The sequence below is a fragment of the Crinia signifera genome, chromosome 7 (assembly GCF_055691185.1).
Source record: "Crinia signifera chromosome 7, ASM5569118v1, whole genome shotgun sequence".
Taxonomy (NCBI): Eukaryota; Metazoa; Chordata; class Amphibia; order Anura; family Myobatrachidae; genus Crinia; species Crinia signifera.
In genome coordinates this window covers 169,680,143-169,702,485 of record NC_139223.1, presented here as the reverse complement: position 1 = coordinate 169,702,485, position 22,343 = coordinate 169,680,143, and the positions used below count along the sequence as shown (strand labels likewise).

General features: G+C 51.5%; 1 protein-coding gene across 5 annotated transcripts in view; it reads left to right on the top strand.

The window, feature by feature from the left end:
- PARP14 (poly(ADP-ribose) polymerase family member 14) overlaps positions 1-22,343 on the top strand; it is a 90,251-nt gene that overhangs the window by 29,572 nt on the left and 38,336 nt on the right. For 4 of the 5 annotated variants that reach the window (XM_083154315.1, XM_083154313.1, XM_083154316.1 and 1 more), the window contains exon 9: positions 14,124-14,263. In XM_083154315.1, the coding sequence (XP_083010441.1) occupies positions 14,124-14,263 (140 nt within the window). The remainder of the gene's footprint in view (positions 1-14,123; positions 14,264-22,343) is intronic. The other variant, XM_083154314.1, reaches the window with a different exon arrangement.

The window sequence follows — 22,343 nt, the reverse complement described above, 5'->3', positions numbered from 1 at the left end:
TTGTCTAGAGGAGGCTAGTCTCCGTGTTTGGGGGGAGGTCACTTGTCAAAGGTCATTCCAGGGTATCTGGACCACTCTGTAGGCCCAGCTCTTCATCATCATCCTCGAACTGAGGACAGTCTTCCGGGCTTTCCGCCTGCAGGTTCAGTCGGACATTGCGACACGGGTGGCTTATGTTAACCACCAAGGTGGCACTCGCTGTCAGCCAGCAATGACAGAACCATCCTGCATCTTTCAGGGGCTGAAGAAGAGGATCCCTGTTCTTTCTGCGATCTTTATCCTAGGAGTCCTATCTTGGGTAACGGTCTTCCTTGGCCGTCAGACCCTGGATGCCGGCGACTTGACCCTCCATAAGGAGGTGTTTCATATGCTGGTACCATGGTGGAGCCTAACCAAGGTGGCCTTGTTGCCCTCTCGCTATAACCACATATCTCCACTGGGCGTGCCCGGGTCTTTTGACCCGTGGGGGCTTGCCTGGTGGAAGCCCTGTCCGCCCCGTGGCTGTCCACACTGATGGCGCATTTCCGCCATTCTTACTCCTCTTGCGAATGACTCGCAAACTGATGCTGGAGGATGGCACGTTGATGGCGCATTTCTCTTTCGTCCAGTCCGGTGACACAGCTTCACCTTGGGATGTAGGAGAGTCCGCAGGAGCCAGGCACCTATAGCTGAAGCTTTTCCCTTGACTGCAGGCTCCTCCCCTTCTGCATTCCCAGCATGCTCCAGTTCGTTTTAGGTGCCCACAGGAGTGGGTACTTGGCTGACAGGCTGCTGCTGCAGCCGTTTTTTTTCTTGATTTTTCACTAGTTAGTGAGGATTTTATTGTTTTATTAACTTTAGTGTTAGTGCAGGTTTTTTTTTTTTCCAGTGTGTGGCTTCTGGCAGAAGCGCAGCACACTGAGAGCTCAGCAGAGGCTGATAGAAGCGTGTCCTATCAGCGCTCTGTGTGCAGGGGTGTCTGTCTGCACCCTCTGCACAGCGCTTAACCCTAGCTCTGCTGGGGGTTGCCTGGGCCCTGGGAGCGCTCTGGAACCGGCTCCTTACAGAAGGGGATCATGGGGGAAGGACCTCCTGCGATGGCGCCCGCCATCTTGAAAGGGCTTACAGTCTGAAATCCCTCCGGGGAAGTGAAGACTGTTACAGGTGTCCAGCGCTGCTGGGCGACTCCAAGTGATCCCAGGAAGAAGGGGAGGCACTAGGAGGTGAGGAGACTACACTAGGGGAGCGGCTAAAGGGGGTAACAGGCGCCAATTAAGGTTTCCTACCCCGCTGAAGCAGGGACTTGGTTCCTTCCTCTCTGTGTGCGGGCGCCATTTTCTCTACACAGTGTGAGCTGAAAGCTGGCTTGGTAACGCTGCTGCACACAGTCTGACGTCTCCTGGAAGCGCTGCCCCCGCTGAGGCTTGGAAAGTCACAGAAAACAGCCAACAGACAGATAAGTGCCACTGTTTACACTGCTGGGTACTTTTGCTTGACATTGTGCACTGTGTGTTAGTCATGGCTGACACGTGTGATGATGATGATGCTGTTGCTGTGGGGGGGGGGGGGGAGCGCTGGACATGTCTTTAAACTGCACTATTTGCGGGGTTAATTACTCATGTGAACAGATGGACCAAGGGGTGGCCTGCCCTGCTTGTAAGTCTGTGCCCGGGGGGTCACTTGCCCAAGAGGCTGAGCGCGAGCCAGCGTGGGCTGTGTCATTGGGAAGGTCTATGAATGCCCTGGTAGAGGCACTAAATTGGCAGAGGAACAGTTTGAGGTCTCCTGGTCCCAGTTCTTCCTCCCAGGGTTCGGTGGGGTCCATTGCCCCTGCGCAGGGAGACCCCATGTTGTTGCGGGTCAGGACACCGCACAAGGGGTGCATAAAATGAATGCTCTCATGGAAAAGTTTGCTAAAACTCCTGATAGTCCTTCCTCTAGGCAGCCGATTGCTGCACCATCTTTGCTGGCTGGTTCAGATGATGATGGTGTGTGTGCAGATGATTCTGCTGATCATAGGGAAGAGGCTGACGTCTCTGTCCCTGGCATTGAGGATCTTATACAGGCTGTTAGACTTATCAGAAGAGGATAGAGTGCAGGCTCAATGCATTTTTAAAAAGATGCGCAGATAAGCTGTTACTTTCCCCTCAGACCCCGGTATGGTCTCTTTGTTAGGGGAGGCTTGGAAAGCACCTGACAAAAAGGTGTCTATTTCCAAGAGATATGCAAACATGTATCCCATGCCGGAATAGCATGTTAAATTGTGGGAGAAAGTCCCATTGGTGGATGCGCTGGTGGCGAGATTGTCCAAGGCAACAGCGTTGCCAGTTCAGGGTTCTGCTGCATTTAAGGACCCGGTGTATAAAAAAGTGGAAGGTTGCCTGAAAGCAGGATTTGAGGGAGTGGGATTTACACTCCGCCCCATTATTGCCTCTGCTTGGGTAGCAAAAGCTATGATTAAGTGGGCAGAGGCCCCGGGAGATCAGCTGCGGCCTGATTCTGAGGCTTTTATCCTAGCAGAAAAACTCAGGTGTGCTGCAGAGTATATCTCTGAGGCTGGGGAGGAGGGCGCTAAAATGGCGTCTAAGGTTTCTGCCACTTCTGTGTCAGCCAGGCGAGCTCTTTGGCTAAAGGCTTGGGAGGCTGACAGTGATTCCAAAAAGGCCCTGGAAACCCTTGAGTTTAAAGGGGAGCTTCTCTTTGGCTCGGAATTGGAAGCCATTATTAAACAAGCCACGGGTGGAAAGAGCACTTTCCTTCCTACCACTGCTAAGCCCTCAGGCTCTAAGTTTGGGGTGTTTAAACCTACTTTTCGATCCTCCTTTCGTGGAGGAGCCTCTGGAAAGGGGCAAGCAGGAAGAGGTAGATTCCAGGCAGGTAGAGGTAAAGCTACCAAGTCCAAATTTGGTCCCTTCAGTAAGAGACAGGGGTCCAAGGGAGAGGATAAGTCCTCCGCATGACGGGGTACAGGCTCCCCGTTCTGGCCTCAGAGTGGGGGGTCGCCTCCTGCAGTATGGGGACTTGTGGGACATTCCAACATCCGAACAGTGGGTTCTGTCCATTGTCTCAGAGGGCTATCAGATAAATTTCAGGGGGAATCCTCCAAAGAGATTCTTACCTACCCTTTTGCCAAGGGAGGCCAGAGCATGCAGACTCCTGTTGGAGGCGGCATTGGCGCTCAGGGAAAAGGGAGTTGTGGTCCCAGTTCCTCAGGAGGAACGCAAGAAAGGATTTTATTCAATCCTGTTCTTAGTACCCAAGCCAGACGGGTCAGTCAGACCCATACTAAATCTAAAATCCCTGAACCAACACTTATGGGTGGATCATTTCAGGATGGAGTCCCTGCGCTCAGTGCTTGGCAGCATAGAGCCTGGGGAATTTTTAGCATCAGTAGACATCCAGGAGATGGGTTGGGTTCTAAATCTACCCAAGTCTCATCTAATTCCGTCTCAGAGACTGTTGTTGGACACCCATTTACACAGGGTTTTCTTGCCGGAGTCCAAAGCAAAGGACATCCGCCAGTTAGTCCTTCTTTTACTAAGAGCTCAGAGGCCCACAGTCTGGCAGGGGGTGAGACTGCTGGGCAAGATGGTAGCGACCTTCGAAACACTGCAATATGCCAGGTTTCATTCCAGAACTTTTCAGTGTAACATTCTATCCTGTTGGTCGGGGAATGCAAAAACTATGAAGCAAGAAAGTTTGTTGCTTTCCCAGGAAACGAAGGAATCCTTAATCTGGTGGATGGACATAGAGACTCTGCAGCTCGGGCGGTCTCTTCGGTCCTGGGACTGGGTGGTAGTGACTACCGATGCCAGTCTCAGGGGCTGGGGAGCAGTGGCTCTTCATCTTCGGCTGCAGGGCCTTTGGGCACAACAGGAGTCCAGACTCCCAATAAACATTCTGGAATTGAGCGCTGTCTGGAAGACTCTTTTGCAGGCCGAAGATTGCTTGAAGGGCCTGCCGATAAGAATTCAATCAGACAACGCCACGACGGTGGCTTACTTGAACCATCAGGGTGGGACTCGCAGCAGGATGGCTATGCGGGAAGTCTCGAAGATCTTTACATGGGCGGAATGCAACATTCCGGCTCTATCTGCTGTCTTTATTACGGGGATCCGGAATGTGGAAGCGGACTTTCTCAGCAGGGAGGACCTGCGGGAAGGGGAATGGTCTTTGCATCCGGAGGTATTCCAAGAGCTTGTGCATCGCTGGGGGCTCCCAGAGGTGGACTTTATGGCGTCCAGGAACAACTGTCAGGTTCCGAAGTTCTGCTCCAGGATCAGGGACCCGGTTGCTTGGGCGGTAGATGCCATGACGGTTCAGTGGACATTTCACCTGGTTTATGTTTTCCCTCCGTTTCCTATGATACCGAGGGTATTACGGAGAGTGCGGTCACAGCAGGTGCATGCAATTCTGATTGCACCAAACTGGCCCAAGAGGTCATGGTACTCAGACATTCTGAGGTTGTCGGTGGAGTCTTGGCCTCTTCCTCTACGTCAAGATCTGCTAAGGCAAGGGCCGTTTCTCCACCAGGGCCTCGTTCGGCTCAGTTTGACGGCGTGGCGTTTGAGACCTCCTTATTAAGGAAGAAAGGGCTTTCAGATGCAGTGATTCAGACTATGCTTCGGGCTCGAAAGCCAGTCTCAGCTGCAAATTATCACAGGGTGTGGAAGATCTACATCAGGTGGTGTGAGCGTCAGAAGGTTCACACCTCCAGGTTCAGAGTTTCTAGATTGCTGGAGTTTCTACAGGATGGATTCTCTTCGGGACTCAGTCTGCAGTCTTTGAAAGTACAACTTTCTGCCTTATCCATTTTTTTCCAGAAAAGAATTGCTTTTCTGCCAGAAGTCCAGACCTTTTTACAGGGTGTGACAAGGTTAAAACCACCTTACAGGCAGCCGGTGGCGCCGTGGGATTTATCTTTAGTTTTATCTGTGTTACAGGGTTCCCCGTTTGAACCTCTTAGGTCGGCCGACCTGAAGTATGTGACTTGGAAACTTACGTTTTTGTTGGCGATTGCCTCGGCTAGGCGTGTCGGAGTTGGGAGCGTTGTCCTGTAAATCTCCACACTTAATTTTTCATGAGGATAGGGCTGTGCTTAGAACAGTACCTAAGTTTTTGCCAAAAGTGGTTTTCTCCTTTCATTTAAACCAGGAGATTGTTCTCCCGGTGTTTTCCCCCCCAGAAGGCGCCAAAAATAGGGACAAATTGAGAAAGTTGGACGTAGTTCGCGCCTTGCGAATTTACGTGGACAGGGTAAAGGATGTCCGCAAGACAGATCTGTTGTTGGTCTTGTTTGATGTGCATAAGAGAGGTTGGCCTGCTTCTAAGCAGACTATTGCCAGGTGGCTTAGGTCAGTAATTGCCTTTGCTTACACCAAGGTTGGTAGACCTGTTCCTTCTAGGATTAATGCGCATACCACCAGGTCAGTAGCTTCCTCTTGGGCAGTGCGTCATGGGGCTACAGCGGAGCAGTTGTGCAAGGCTGCCACTTGGTCCTCTGTTCATACCTTTACCAAATTTTACAGGTTTCATGAGTTCGCGTTGGAGGACGCCTCATTCGGACGGACAGTGTTGAGAACTGGCGGTCTGAGCGTGCCCTCCCATAATACCGGCTCGTGAACGTCCCAAGGTGAAGCTGTGTCACCGGACTGGACGAAAGAGAAAAGGGGATTTTTGTAAGAACTTACAGTTCGAACCCCTTTCTCTGAGTCCAGTCCGGTGACACAGCGATCCCTCTCCTACGCTCAGTAAGTCATGCCGTGCATGTGTGTCATGTTATGGTAAGATGATTGTGCATTTAAGATGTTGAGCATTGTACCGAGTTGTGTATCCTAGTGTGCTTTTTAAGTTTGAACTGGAGCATGCTGGGAATGCAGAAGGGGGGGAGCCTGCAGTCAAGGGAAAAGCTTCAGCTATAGGTGCCTGGCTCCTGCGGACCCTCCTACATCCCAAGGTGAAGCTGTGTCACCGGACTGGACTCAGAGAAAGGGGTTTGAACGGTAAGTTCTTACAAAAATCCCCTTTTCCAACATTTTTTTTCTCCTCTTGCGAATGACTCACAACCTTATGCCGGAGGACGGCATGTTGAGGGCGCATTTCCGCCATACTTACTCCTCTTGCGAATTACTCGCAAGCAGATGCCGGAGGACAGCATGTTGATGGCGCATTTCCGCCATTCTTACTCCTCTTGCGAATTACTCGCAAGCGGATGCCGGAGGAGGACATGTTGATCCGGGTTGCTCCACCGTGGCCCAGACGGATCTGGGTTTCGGATCTGCAGCCCCTGTCAGTAGCTCCTCCTATTCGCTTACCCCTATGCACAGGCCTGCTCTCTCAGGGTCCACATCTAACTCTTGGCCTTGAGGCACCTGGCATTGACAGGGGGGCTGTTGAGACCTCCGGGTTAAGACCCAGGGGCTTTCACTCAAGAGTGATCCCCACCATGCTCAAGGCGAGGAAACCTTCCTAGATGGGGGTGTACCATCGCATATGGAGGGCTTATCTTTCCTGGTGTCAAGCTCTACACTTCAAATTCCGGGACTTACTACATGGCTTAGGGTTCTGTCTTTTTTGCAGAAGGGCCTGGAGGCTGGGTTGCATTTATCATCTTTAAAGGTTCAGATTTCGGCCTTGTACATCTGGTTCTGTCGACAGGTGGCCCTTTCAACGGATGTCTGCACATTCCTGCAGGGTGTCTTGCATATCCAGCCACCCTTTGTTACCCGGTTGCCCCATGGGATCTCGCTAGTCCTGTCGGCTTCAGGGCCCACCTTTTGGGCCCTTGCGGTAGGTGAACCGGTGATGATTCGCCTGAAAGATCATTTTCTTGTTGGCGATAGCTTTGGCCAGGGGAGTCTCTGACCCATCAGCTCTGTCCTGTAAGTCCTTTATTCTTGGTCTTTTGTTATGACCGGGTGGTTCCTTGTACCGTCCTCTCTCTCTCACTCACCTGCCTTAGGTGATGTCCAATTTTCCTGTCAACCAGGACATTATTGTTCCGACATTAAGTCAGTACGAGGTTTCTACTGCTTGGTTCTCCTTGGACGTTGTCCAGGCCGTGGCGCATCTACAGTATGTATGCCGTTATGGGCCGTTGCACTAGTTAGACTCTCTCTCTCTCTCTTTGTACTCCTATGGCTTTCAGATGAGAGGGTGGCCTGCCTCTAAGCAAACTACTGCCCGCTGGATTCGCTCTGGCAGGCATATTTGGGAGCCTCCCTCCCGGTTCCGGTGGGGTTTCGGGCACATTCCGTTAGGTCTGTGGGGGTGTCCTGGGCTGTTAGTGGCGGTGCTACAGTTGAACAAGTTTGCAGGGCGGCGACTTCATCGTCCGCCAATACTGTCTTGCGTTTTTGACATGTTTGCCTCCCAGGACTCGGCCTTCGGCCAGAGTGTGTTGGCTGCGGCACAGGCGCATCCCCACCCATAGGTGGCTGCTTTAGGACGTCCCACTGTAATGGCTGTGGCCGCTGATGTCTCCCGAAGGAGAAAATTAGATTTGTCTTCTTTCTTTTAGGACATCAGGGGCCACAGGGATCCCTCCCTGCCGCGCCTGCTTTACTTCCGTTACGGTTAAGTTACGATTTTGTTGTATTGTCCCTCGGTTGAGGGTACTAACATGTTTCAGAATGTGTTTCTGTGCGGTGCTTCTCTTCCTTCTCTCTTGTCTCCTGCCTTGGCTGGTTAAAAAAACTGAGCTTCCTGGCCTGGAGGCGGGGCAGAGGAAGGGAGGAGCCCAGCTGCCTGGGAGGCAGTTCAAGTTTAACCTCTAGGGTGCTGGTGCTCTCTCCCACTCCAACTACCCACTGTAATGGCTGTGGCCCCTGATGTCCTCGAAGAAAGAGATTTACCAGGTAAGACAAATCTCATTTTCTCCTTCGGGAGACATCAGGGGCCACAGCCATTACAGTGGGTAATAGGAGTGGGAGAGAGCTCCAGCACCCTAGAGGTTAAACTTGAACTGCCTCCCAGGCAGCCGGGCTCCTCCCCTCCTCTACCCCGCCTCCAGGCCAAGGACCTCAGTTTTTTAGGGTGCTGGCAGGAGCCAGATGCACCCAAAAGAGGGGCTGCTATATTAGCAACCATAACTTTTTTTTTTATCTTTTATTTTACACTGACTGTCAGTGTCAGAGCAGCAGCGCTGGGGGTCTGAACAGACCCCTGCTCTGCCGGCTCCAACACCCGGGTCCGGCGCTGCATCACCACCCGTGGGTGGGGACCTGCAGCGGCCCCCGGGCACTGGGGAGCCTTCAGCCGCCACCGGACGCCGGGGACCACAAGTGCCTGTGCACAGTGAGTATCACGCTCCCCGCCGGGAGCGCGTGCGATAGTGCAGCGAGGCGCACAGAGCGGCTGTTACAGCCGGCGAGGGGTGACAGTCGGCTGTGCTGACAAGCGGTCGGCCGGTTCGCCGCCCCTCCCGCTGGACCACCAGGGATCCTAGTTTGTGGGCAGCAGTGCCGGTATGCGGATCCCCGCCATTTTACCGGCGCTGCAGGTGGACATTTTCCCTGGGGGTCATTTGTTAGCAGGGGGAGGTGGCTCCCCCCACATCAGCCCCTCCCCCGGGGACAGTAGGCAGGGAACTGTGCTTGGCGCACAGAGAGTTCCCGCCACTGACATGCCTGGCTGCACGTGAGGAGGGACACGGAGAAGCTCCCAGCCACCCAGGGTTCCACTCCTTCACTGCCAGGAGGCTTGGGCAATCCCTCCTGTACCTCTCCTGCGGGACACAGGTCAAAGTTACTGAGTGCTCCAGTCAGCCATAGCTGCTGCAAGAGCCTAGTGCCATTTGCCTTAATTGCATTGTATGCCTATGTATGCTTGCTATATTCTGTGTACTTATTAACCCAATAACTGCTGCATTGTATTTGGTGTCATATTGTACTTAGCCCTCCTGTATTTTCAATGATTATGCCCAACAAGGGCAGGCCCCAGCATTGCTGACATGCACAGCCTGTAATGCGGGCCTATCTCCCCTGGACTATGTACAGGATGGTTTATGCGCAAGCTGCTACAATGCGCAGGCGCTGCCCACGCCTACGGCCTCTTCTCAGGAGCCTGCTTGGGCCTCATCCCTTGTGCAGATGATGGCGCAGCTAGTGGACAAGGTCTCAGCTGCACTGCCCCGGCAGCCTGTGCCGTCCTCATCGGCAGTGGGTGTAGCCCCCCCCAGCATTGGATGCCCAGGGGGAGGTTTCATTGCCCGCAGATAGACGCAGGTCTTTAGTTAAAAAACCTGCGGCACTCCGGCCCCTCCTCATGCATGATTCGGATGATGATGATGAGGATCAGAATGACGATTATTTGGAGGAGGCCGTCGATGACGCCATTGACGTCGCCATTGACGTAGGGGACGCCTGCCTTAGAGAGGACCCCCCGTCTCATCTTGATGTACTAGGCCTGATTACAGCGGTTAAGAAGGTCTAATAGACGACCACGCTGATCCGCCTGCGGAGTCGGGCCCTATATTTAAGCGCCTTAAACGCTCCTTGGGTTTGTTTCCCAAGTCTGATAATCTTGACAAGGTCATTAGAGAGGCTTGGGAGGTTCCCAATAGGAGGTTTGTTTTTCACAAACGTTTCTCCTCCCTCTATCCTCTCCCCCAGGAGGATAGGACCCCTGGGAGACGGCCCCCAGGGTAGACGCTCATGTGGCAAAACTGGTAAAAGCCTCTCTGTTGCCAATTCCTACAGTGTCTCTTAAGGACCAAGCAGACCGGAAGTTGGGAAACTTCCTGAAGCTTATTTACACCACGGCTGGGGCAGCAGCAGGCAGGCCTGCCCTGGCGTCAGCCTGGGTGCTTATGGGCCTAACTAAATGGTCTGCTGTCCTGGCGGCAGGGGTGTCTGAGGGAGCCCCAGCAGAAACTCTACTACCTACTATAGAGTTGATACATCAGGCTGCCCTCTACTTAGGCGAGGCGGCTCTTGATTCCGCTACTCTCTCCTCTAGGGTGTCAGCTTCAGCAGTGGCCGCCCGAAGATCCCTATGGCTGCGTTCCTGGAAGGCTGACACTGACTCTAAGAAGGCTTTGGAGGCTCTTTCCTTCAACGGTTCCCTCTTATTCGGCCCTGAACTGGATAAAATGGTTGCTACAGTGGCAGCTTCAAAAACTGTCTTCCTACCATCTACCCCGGCTACACGGACCCGGCCTGCTTTTCAGTCCTTTCATTTCCAGGGCCGTGGTAGGGGACAGGCCTTCTCCTCCAGAGCTTCCCATGGGGGCAGATCTTCCCGTCCTAGAGGCAAGCGTCCCTGGGCCACCAGACGCCCCGACCGCCAAGCCTGCGGTCAAGCCCTCCGCATGACGGGGTGGGCCCCCACCTGGGAGATCCCAAGGTGGGCGGTCGCCTGTTGGGGTTTTCGGCCATCTGGCTGGAATCCACCACAGACGCTTGGGTTCATGAGGTGGTCTCTCAGGGCTACTCCTTAACTTTTTGGCTTCGCCGACCGAGTTCGTTCTTTTCCACGAGTCTACCATCAGACCTGGAAAAGCGCAGAGCGTTAGAACAATCAGTTCAACGTCATCATACCCGTCCCTTTGGCCCAAAGGGGTTTGGGGTTTTACGCCAGCCTTTTCCTGGTCAGGAAACCAAACGGATCCTACAGGCCCATCCTCATGTTCAGGATGGAGACCCTACGCTCCATTGTATTGGCCCTTCAGCCAGGGGACTTCATGGCATCCCTGGACATACAGGATGTGTATTTGCACATCCCCATCCGTCCGGAACATCAACGGTTCCTGCACTTTGCCATCCTGGACCAGCATTTTCAGTTCCGGGCCCTACCATTTGGTCTGTCCACTGCCCCCCTGGTTTTCACGAAAGTTATGGCAGTGATGGGCAGCAGTCTGCACAGCCAGGGTATCCGGATACTCCCATATCTGGACGACCTGTTGATTCTTGCGCATTCTTCAGACCTTCTCCGGGACCACCTGACTGTGGTGATACAGCTCCTGGAACAACATGGCTGGATCATCAATTGGGACAAGTCTTCACTGATTCCGCCCCAGTCGATGGTTCACCTGGGGGCCAGGTTGGACACCATCCATCAGAGGATCTAGCTGCCGGAGGACCGTCGTCGGACTCTACAGTCCCGAATTCGTCATCTCCTCTATCCTCGACAAGTGTCCATACATACTTGCATAGAGATACTGGGTTCCATGGTGTCGGCCTTCGACATGGCGGAATATGCCCAGTTCCACTCAAGCCCCCTTCAGAAGGCGATCCTCTCCAAGTGGCCGGGATCCTACCTTTCTCTCCAACCTCAGGTGATAACCTTATCACCGACAGTCCGTCTCTCTCTCATGGTGGCTCCTGGACCAGAACCTCATGATGGGAAGGCCATTCTGGATCCACCAATGGACCCTCCTCACCATGGATGCCAGTCTCCGCGGTTGGGGTGCTGTCACTTGCCAGAGGCCTTTGGTCTACCTCGGAGGCCAAGCTTCAAGTCAATGTCCTCGAACTGAGGGCGGTCTTCCGAGCTCTTTGCCTGGCGGAACCCTGGCTGAGGGGTCGCCCGGTACAAGTCCAGTCGGACAATGCGACCACGGTGGCTTATATCAACCACATGGGTGGCACCCGCAGCCGGGCTGCAATGGGGGAGGCGTCCCGCATCTTTCAGTGGGCGGAAAAGAAGATTCCGTCCCTTTCAGCGGTCTTTATCCCAGGGGTCCAGAACTGGGAATCGGACTTCCTAAGCCGTCAAACATTGAATGCCGGCGAATGGTCCCTCCATCAGGAGGTGTTTCAGATGCTGGTACGACGGTGGGGTCTACCTGAGGTGGACTTGATGGCCTCTCAACAGAACCACAAGGTCCCTCTTTACGGATCCAGGGCTCGCGACCCGGCCGCCATCTTGGTGGACGCCCTGTCCGCCCCGTGGCTGTTCAGGCTGATGTACGCCTTCCCGCCATTCTCCCTCCTCCTGCGAGTGGTTCGCAAACTGAAGGCGGAGGGGGGCACATTGATCCTGGTGGCTCCGCATTGGCCCAGACGAGTCTGGTTCTCAGATCTTCAGGCTCTGTCGGTGGCCCCCCCAATTCACCTTCCATTGCGCCCGGACCTTCTCTCAGGGTCTGTGTCTGCATCCAGATCTGAGGCGCCTGGCTTTGATGGGGTGGCTATTGAGACCTCCCTGTTGAAAGCCAGGGGATTTAATGCACGAGTAATCTCCACCATGCTTAGAGCGAGGAAGGCTTCCTCGGCGAGGGCTTACCATCGTGTTTGGTGGGCCTACTTTCTTTGGTGTAGAACTCGCCACTTCAATCCTAGGACTTACCGCCTGACTCTGATTCTATCGTTCTTACAGAAGGGCCTGGAGGCTGGATTGCGCTTATCTATCTTGAAGGTTCAAGTCTCAGCTTTGTCCATCTTGTTTTGCCGCAGATTAGCACTTTTGCCGGATGTTCGCACATTTTCTGCAGGGTGTTTTGCATATCCAACCTCTCTTTGTCCCCCCGGTTGCTCCTTGGGACCTTTCCCTGGTGTTATCTGCACTTCAGAAACCACCATTTGAGCCTTTGCGGTCCGTAGACCTGTGTTGGCTCACCTGGAAAACGGTTTTCTTATTGGCTATAGCATCAGCCAGAAGGGTGTCGGATCTGTCTGCTCTGTCTTGCAAGTCCCCTTTCCTGGTCTTGCACGCTAACCGTGCGGTTCTTCGCACCGTCCCTTCTCATTTACCAAAGGTGGTGTCCAGTTTCCACGTTAACCAGGAAATCGTGGTTCCGGCCTTTCAGGGGTCAGATGCGTCTCCGGATCAGTCCTCTTCGGATGTTGTCCGGGAGTTGCGCATCTATGTGCGCCGCTCTCGGTCTTTTCGGACTCTCTCTTTGTGCTGTATGGCATTCAGAAGAGAGGATGGCCGGCCAGTAAACAGACTATTGCCCGCTGGATTCGTTCTGTCATCAGGCAGGCATACCTGAGCGCCTCCCTTCCGGTTCAGGCTGGTATCCGGGCACATTCCACTAGGTCTGTGGGGGCGTCTTGGGCTGTAAGGGGCGGTGCAACAGCTGAGCAGGGTCCCAGGACTCGGCCTTCAGGCAGAGTGTGTTGGCTGCGGCACAGGCGCGTCTCCACCCATAGGTGGCTGCTTTAGGACGTCCCACTGTAATGGCTGTGGCCCCTGATGTCTCCCGAAGGAGAAAATGAGATTTATGTCTTACCTGGTAAATCTCTTTCTCCGAGGACATCAGGGGCCACAGGGATCCCTCCCTGCCGCTCCTGCTTTACTTTAGTTAAAGTTGCGTTAAGTTATGCTTATGTTATATTGTTCCTCTGTTGAGGGTACTAACATGTTTCAGAATGTGTGTCTGTGTGGTGCTTCTATTCCTTCTCTCTTGTCTCCTGCCATGGCTTGTTAAAAATAAATGAGGTCCTTGGCCTGGAGGCGGGGTAAAGGAGGGGAGGAGCCTGGCTGCCTGGGAAGCAGTTAAAGTTAACCTCTAGGGTGCTGGAGCTCTCTCCCACTCCTATTACCCACTGTAAAGCTGTGGCCCCTGATGTCCTCGAAGAAAGAGATTTACCAGGTAAGACATACAGTAAATCTCATTTTGCGGGATATCCCACATTTTTACCTGCAAATAATAAATACCCCCCAAATGTATTTTCTGGGGACCATAGAATCCGCTGCAGCCCTCTTGTAGTGGGAAAGTAGCCTGCCTAGTAATCTATGGGGGCTGCTGTACCAAGCTCCCTGTAGTCAGTACAGCCAGTCACTAGTAGCACAAGGCAATAACTTCATCCAGTACAGCCAATCACTAACAGCACAAGGCAATAACTTCATCCAGTACAGCCAATCACCAGTAGCACAAGGCAATAGTTTCATCCAGTACAGCCAATCACTAACAGCACAAGGCAATAACTTCATCCAGTACAGCCAATCACTAACAGCACAAAGCAATGACTTCATCCAGTACCACCAATCACTAACAGCACAAGGCAATGACTTCATCCAGTACAGCCAATCACTAACAGCACAAGGCAATAACTTCATCCAGTACAGCCAATCACTAACAGCACAAGGCAACAACTTAATCCAGTACAGCCAATCACTGCGGTCCATTAGCGCTACCAGTATCCCAGTATGTCCGCTCTATTGGATGACTAATAAATAGTTTTTCTTTTTTTTCGAAGCGTCATCACTCGGGTTACCGAAGGAATGGCAGCCAATGGGCAACAGTCTTGTGATGGAGGTGAATGTTCTTGCCGGAACACCCAAATATTTAAATGTCCAGCAGAAATTTGCCAAAACTTGTGACCAGCAAATAGTGAAGGTAACGGTCCTGCTAGTGTCTGTCCCAATACCAAGGCCACACTCGGCATTTCTCTAGGGTGCAATCCTTTTAATACTGTTGCTGCTGAGAACAGGTTATTTGCACATTTCCAGGCCCAGTCTACATAGAAAGTGCCACCAGTCGTACTGGTCATTTACTCCATCATCGGTGAGGCTGCACTGTTATAGACATGAGCACAGGGCATCTCTGAGAGGGTGGCATTACAGATTGGTGTTACCCGTACTGTCGCTAAGCAACCGTTCTTACTGATCCGTACATAGAGGCTAGAATTTAAAGCGTTCCATGTGTATATCAGACCATTACACATTGGTGTTACCCGTACTGTCACTAAGTAACCGTTCTTACTGTTCCGTACATAGAGGCTAGAACGTAGAGAGTTCCATGTGTATATCAGACCATTACACATTGCCGTTACCCGTACTGTCGCTAAGCAACCGTTCTTACTGATCCGTACATAGAGGTTAGAACGTAGAGAGTTCCATATCTGACCATTACACATTGGTGTTACCTGTACTGTCGCTAAGCAACCGTTCTTACTGATCCGTACATAGAGGTTAGAACGTAGAGAGTTCCATATCTGACCATTACACATTGCCGTTTCCCGTACTGTCGCTAAGCAACCGTTCTTACATTTCTGTACATAGAGGCTAGAACGTAGAGAGTTCCATATCAGACCATTACACATTGGTGTTACCTGTACTGTCGCTAAGCAACCGTTCTCACTGATCCGTACATAGAAGCTAGAACATAGAGAGTTCCATGTGTATATCAGACCATTACACATTGGCGTTACCTGTACTGTTGCTAAGCAACGGTTCTTACTGATCCGTACATAGAGGCTAGAACGTAGAGAGTTCCTTGTGTATATCCAGACCATTACACATTGGTGTTACCCGTACTGTCGCTAAGCAACCGTTCTTACTGATCCGTACATAGAGGCTAGAACGTAGGGAGTTCTATATCAGACCATTACACATGGGCGTTACCCATACTGTCGCTAAGCAACCGTTCTCACTGATCTGTACATAGAGGCTAGAACGTAGAGAGTTCCATGTGTATATCAGACCATTACACATGGGCATCACCCGTACTGTCGCTAAGCAACCGTTCTTACTGATCCGTACATAGAGGCTAGAACGTAGAGAGTTCCGTATCAGACCATTACACATTGGTGTTACCTGTACTGTCGCTAAGCAACCGTTCTTACTGTTCCGTACATAGAGGCTAGAACGTGGAGAGTTCCATATCAGACCATTACACATTGGTGTTACCTGTACTGTCGCTAAGCAACCATTCTTACTGATCCGTACATAGAGGCTAGAACGTAGAGCGTTCCATGTGTATATCAGACCATTACACATGGGCGTAACCCATACTGTCGCTAAGCAACCGTTCTTACTGATCCGTACATAGAGGCTAGAACGTAGAGAGTTCCATGTGTATATCAGACCATTACACATTGGTGTTACCCGTACTGTTGCTAAGCAACCGTTCTTACTGTTCCATACATAGAGGCTAGAACTTAGAGAGTTCCTGTGTATATCAGACCATTACACATTGGTGTTACCCATACTGTTGCTAAGCAACTGTTCTTACTGTTCCGTACATAGAGGCTAGAACGTAGAGAGTTCCATGTGTATATCAGACCATTACACATTGGTGTTACCTGTACTGTTGCTAAGCAACCGTTCTTACTGATCCGTACATAGAGGCTAGAACGTAGAGAGTTCCATGTGTATATAAGACCATTACACATTGGTGTTACCTGTACTGTCGCTAAGCAACCGTTCTTACTGATCCATACATAGAGGGTAGAACGTAAAGCGTTTCATGTGTATATCAGACCATTACACATTGGTGTTACCTGTACTGTCGCTAAGCAACCGTTCTCACTGATCCGTACATAGAGGCTAGAACGTGGAGAGTTCCATGTGTATATCAGACCGTTACACATGGGCGTTACCCGTACTGTCGCAAAGCAACCGTTCTTACTGATCCATACATAGAGGCTAGAACGTGGAGAGTTCCATATCAGACCATTACAGATTTACACATTGGTGTTACCTGTACTGTCGCTAAGCAACCGTTCTTACTGATCCATACATAGAGGGTAGAACGTAGAGAGTTCCATGTGTATATCAGACCATTACACATGGGCGTTACCCGTACTGTCGCTAAGAAACTGTTCTTACTTTTCCGTACATAGAGGTTAGAACGTAGAGAGTTCCATGTGTATATCAGACCATTACACATTGGTGTTACCTGTACTGTTGCTAAGCAACCGTTCTTACTGATCTGTACATAGAGGCTAGAACGTAGAGAGTTCCATGTGTACATCAGACCATTACACATTGGTGTTACCTGTACTGTCGCTAAGCAACCGTTCTTACTGCTCCATGCATAGAGGGTAGAATGTAAAGCGTTCCATGTGTATATCAGACCATTACACATTGGTGTTACCTGTACTGTCGCTAATAGCTAACGGAGGGAATTACTCTCTTTAGTATTTACTAAGAGAGTGGTATGACATAAAAATTACATAGAACACCATTACATTAAGAGTGTTACTTTGTAAGAAACTGTCCTGACAGCAATTGTAACATTTCCGCCAAATACCATTAGAGCACTGTACACTAGAGCAACACATCAACTTATACAACACGTGCTTCTCATTTTATTTTACTGTTCAATGTTTTTAAAGTTCAATTGTGTGGTTTAATATTTCACTTAAACGGTTTTAATAATATAAAAATAAAAGTTAAATTTTATGTATTCTTTTTCTTCTCTTTAAAAGTGCGCCAGGAAAAAAGACAATCCTTTTCTCTGTCCTTCCTTCGTACTTACCTATTGTCTTTGGCAGCACCCCCAACGTTAGCTTTACTGTAAATTAACCCAGTAACTAATATCTGGGGATTATCATAACAAACTTGTATATATCTGGTGCAGAAACAACTCCCAATCCCTTTCCCCTTCTAAATACAATTCTACCTCCTACTGGAACGGGTGAGCTTCTCGAGGCCTCTAAATAACATCAGGTAATCTCCTAGTGAAAGTACCAGTGGGTGTGGTCCGGGTTTCTATTTTATTTTGTGGACTGTTGTATTTTATATGAGGAAAAAGAAAACACTTTTTTACCAATAAAATATTTTTTGGACCATTATCGTGTCTAAGATGTCCATCTAAAGAAACCATGATAGGAGGAGTCAAGCACTGTGAAAGTAAGCATACAAGTACGCACAACTGTATTGAAAGAAACCTGGATGTGTGTAGATTACATGTAAGCATACATGTAAGAACATTATTGACTGGGGGACACGTGGTGAACCTATACAAGTTATCCGTTGGAACAGGCACTAGTGGGAAAAGGAGAAAATATATACAGGATTTTCCATCCCTGGGGAATACCAATATTACTAGACTGTACCAGACAAAACAACACATTGTTTGTTTATATTTTTATTTTTCATGTCTGTGGCCGGAGAGCCCAGCACACGGGGTTAATGGCGGCTACAGCAATGAAGGGGTTAACTCTCCGTGCTTTGCCGTTATTCAGAACAAGGGCAGTTGACATGTTTTAAACTGTATGAGTAGCACTGAGATGGGACAGGACCCCTTCTGCAGTGCTGATGTAAGTTGTAGCCTGCAGCTGGGCTGCAATGGGTTAAATAAAGATATTTTAAATGTATTAATATATGTGAATCACTGAGCTGGGACTGAGGGTCCACCGCTGCAGTGTTATGTGGTGTCAGAAGCGTCTGCTGAGCACCGGCTCTGTATGATGTATAAAGTGTAATTTAAATGTATTTTAAATGTGAAAATGCACTTTGAAAATTACTTAAGGAAGGAATTCCTGCGATAAGGAAATGAGATGCAAATCGTAAATGTATGTGGGAGGATCTGACAATGCCAGTGTGTTTTCTGTCTTTATAAGCAGGGCCTGTGAGCCAGGGGCGGATTGGCCCACCGGGAAACCGGGCCATATCCCGGTGGGCCGCGCCCATTACAAGTATAAAGGGGCCGCACAACACCTTGCTGGGCCGCGGACCGCATAGACCGTCACCTCCGCGGTCAGCGGCCGCGGCCGCAGCTTCTTCCCCAATTCAAAGATGGCCGCCGCCAGCCTCAGCTCACACCAAAGTAAAAATGGCCGCGGGAGGGCTGGTGCGCATGCGCGGCCGCACGCAGCTGCTCCCGCGGTCCTGAGGATGGCTGGCGGCTGCCCCCTGTGAGCTCACGATCTGATCCCCAGCAAGCAGCAGCACACAGGGATCAGATGACGTGCTGATGGCACGCTGGCTGCGGCTGAGGCACTTAACCAGGATCTATCCAGGTACCGTATAATTAATACACTAAGACTATAGATATATATATGTATGTGTATATATATATATATATATATATATATATATATGTGTGTGTATATGTATATATATATATATATATATATATATGTTTGTGTGTGTATATATATATGTGTGTGTATATATATATATATATATATATATATATATATATATAGATATGTTATATATATATATATATATATATTATATGTGTGTATATATATATATACTAGGTGATTCATCGCGCCCTACGGGCGCTCTTCACACCGTCGTAAGGGGCTGCGCCCCCTTAATTTGTGAACGTTTGTATATGAGAAATATGGTTAGAATTGTATGAAAGATGCCCTGTATTGCAACTTAGGTGTCCGCAAAATCGCGGGAGGGGGGGTCGCGGAGGGTGCCGCGAATGCAGGAGGGGGGGTCGCGGGGGGTGCCGCGAATTGCAGGAGGGGGGGTTGTGGGGGGGTGGATGCTGCGAATCGCGGGAGGGGAGGGATTGCAGAGAATCGCGGGAGGGGGGTCGCGGGGTGGGTTGCCGCAAATCGCGGGAGGGAGGGGGTTACGGGGGCGGGGGTTGCGGCGAATCATGGTAGGGGGGTCGCGGGGGGTGTGCCATGAATCACGGGAGGGGGGGTCACGGGGTGGGGTGCCGAGAATCGCGGGAGTGGGGGTTGCGGGGGGGGGGGGGGGTGGGGGGGGGTGTGACGTGAATCGCCACAAGAAAAAATCAACACAGAAAGGTCAACACATGTAAATGTTGACATAAGTGTGGCACTTAATTGGTGTCCATGTCGACACATGAGAATGAATATGAAAACATTCAAAAAATGAAAAAAAAAACTTCAAAAACTCATGTCAACCTTTTCATTGTCGACCATAGCCATGTCAGTGTTTTCCATGTGCAATGTAATTCTGGAGCTGCCGCGAATCGCGGGGGGTGCCGCGAATTGCGGGAGGGGGGGTCGCGGGGGTGGGTGCCGCGAATCACGGGAGGGGGGTTACGGGGCGGGGGTTGCGGCGAATCATGGGAGGGGGGGTCGCGGGGGTGTGCCGTGAATCACGGGAGGGGGGTCACGGGGTGGGGTGCCGAGAATCGCGGGGGAGGTGTGTGTGTGTGTGCCGTGAATCGCGGGAGTGGGGGTTGTGGGGGGGGGGGTGGGTGTGACGCAAATCGCCACAAGAAAAAATCAACACAGAAAGGTCAACACATGTAAATGTTGACATAAGTGTGGCACTTCATTGGTGTTCATGTCGACACATGAGAATGAATATGAAAATATTCAAAAAATGAAAAAAAAAAAACTTCAAAAACTCATGTCAACCTTTTCATTGTCGACCATAGCCATGTCAGTGTTTTCCATGTGCAATTTAATTCTGGAGCTGCCGCGAATCACGGGGGGTGCCGCGAATTGCGGGAGGGGGGGTCGCGGGGTTGGGTGCCGCGAATCGCGGAGGGCGGGGTTCACAGGGGTTCCGGTGGGGGATTGCCGCGAATTGCGGGAGGTGGGGGGTCACGGGGGGTGCCGCGAATCGCGGGAGGGGGGGTTGCGGGGGGGTGTGACGCGAATCGCCACAAGAAAAATCAACACAGAAAGGTCAACACATGTAAATGTTGACATAAGTGTGCCACTTCATTGGTGTCCATGTTGACACATGACAATGAATATGAAAACATTCAAAAATGAAATAAATCTTCAAAAACTCATGTCAACCTTTTTCATTGTCGACCATAGCCGTGCCAGTGTTTTGCATGTGCCATTTAATCCTGGGGCTGCCGCGAATCGCGGGGGGGGTGCCGCGATTTGCGGGAGGGGGGGGTTGCAGGGGGTGGGTGCCGCGAATCGCGGGAGAGCGGGGTTCATGGGGGTTCCGGTGGGGGGTTGCCGCGAATTGCGGAGGGGGGGGTCGCGGGGGGGTGCCGGGGTGCCGCGAATCGCCGGAGGGGGGGTTGCGGGGGGTGTGACGCGAATCGCCACAAGAAAAAATCAACACAGAAAGGTCAACACATGTAAATGTTGACATAAGTGTGGCACTTCATTGGTGTTCATGTCGACACATGAGAATGAATATGAAAATATTCAAAAAATGACAAAAAAACTTCAAAAACTCATGTCAACCTTTTTCATTGTCGACCATAGCCATGTCAGTGTTTTCCATGTGCAATTTAATTCTGGAGCTGCCGCGAATCACGGGGGGGTGCCGCGAATTGCGGGAGGGGGGGTCGCGGGGGTGGGTGCCGCGAATCGCGGGAGGGCGGGGTTCACAGGGGTTCCGGTGGGGGTTGCCGCGAATTGCGGGAGGTGGGGGGTCACGGGGGGTGCCGCGAATCGCGGGAGGGGGGTTGCGGGGGGGTGTGACGCGAATCGCCACAAGAAAAAATCAACACAGAAAGGTCAACACATGTAAATGTTGACATAAGTGTGCCACTTCATTGGTGTCCATGTCGACACATGACAATGAATATGAAAAAATTAAAAATAAATCTTCAAAAACTCATGTCAACCTTTTTCATTGTCGACCATAGCCATGTCAGTGTTTTGCATGTGCCATTTAATCCTGGGCTGCTGCGAATTGCGGGGGGGGGGGGGGGGGTGGTGCCGCGAATCGCGGGAGGGGGGTCGCGGGGGGGTTCTTTTTGCCGCGAATCGCGGGAGGGAGGTCGCGGGGGGGGGGTGTTTTTTCCGCGAATCGGGGGGGGGGGGGGTCACGGGGGAGGGTTTGCCGCGATTCGCGGGAGGGGGGGACGCGGGGTGGTGGTTATGCCGCGAATTGCGGGAGGGGTCGTGGGGGGTTCTTTTTGCAGCGAATCGCGGGAGGGGGGGTAGCGGGGGTGTTTTTGCTGCGAATCGCGGTAGGGGGGGTCGCGGGTGTTGCCGCGAATCGCGGGAGGGGGGGGGCGCGGGGGGGGGAGGTTTTGCCGCAAATCGCGGGAGGGGGGCGCTCACCTGGTGGCTGTGGAGTAGCAGTGCTGGGCAACATGGGAAGGCAGTGGGTGTCTGGCACTGTCTGTGGGCTCACTGGGCTGGTTCTCTGTCACATACCTCCCAACATGACCCTCTCCAGGAGGGACACAATGCTCTGTTTCTAGACTTCCCCTTAATGTATGATTGCCATCACCTGTTTTAAACAGGTTAATTTCTCAGAAAGGTGTTCAGCACAGATGAAGGCAATCACACATTAAGAGGAAAGTCCAGGAACAGAGCGTTATAGACACAGACACCCACTTTGAGTGACAGATGTAGCCAAATATATAGGAGATATATGTGTATATATATATATATATATGTGTGTGTATATATATATGTGTGTGTGTGTGTGTATAGATATAGATATATATTCAGTGGCGGAACTACCATGGGTGCAGGTGGTGCAGCTGCTATGGGGCCCGGCGGCTGGGGGCGCCCGATGGACAGCAGGCACACCCCTGCACCATGCTTACTATTTTTATTCAGAGTGCCACGGGAGCCTGTAGGAAGGCTGATCTGCTTGCGGGAGAGACGTAGACAGAGGAGAGCTGGGGTGCGAGGCAGGCCCCCGAGTCAAAGAGAAGCAGCCGCATACATCGGGACCAGATGCCCCCATGCTGCCTGCTACGAGGGAGGAGGGAGTCTGACCTTTGGCACGGCAGTGTGCGCCAAGAGAAGACTCCTGTCAGTGACGTGCGCGGAGGTGACAGTGTCCAGAGAGGCACAGCCCCCCACCAGCTGCCGCTGATG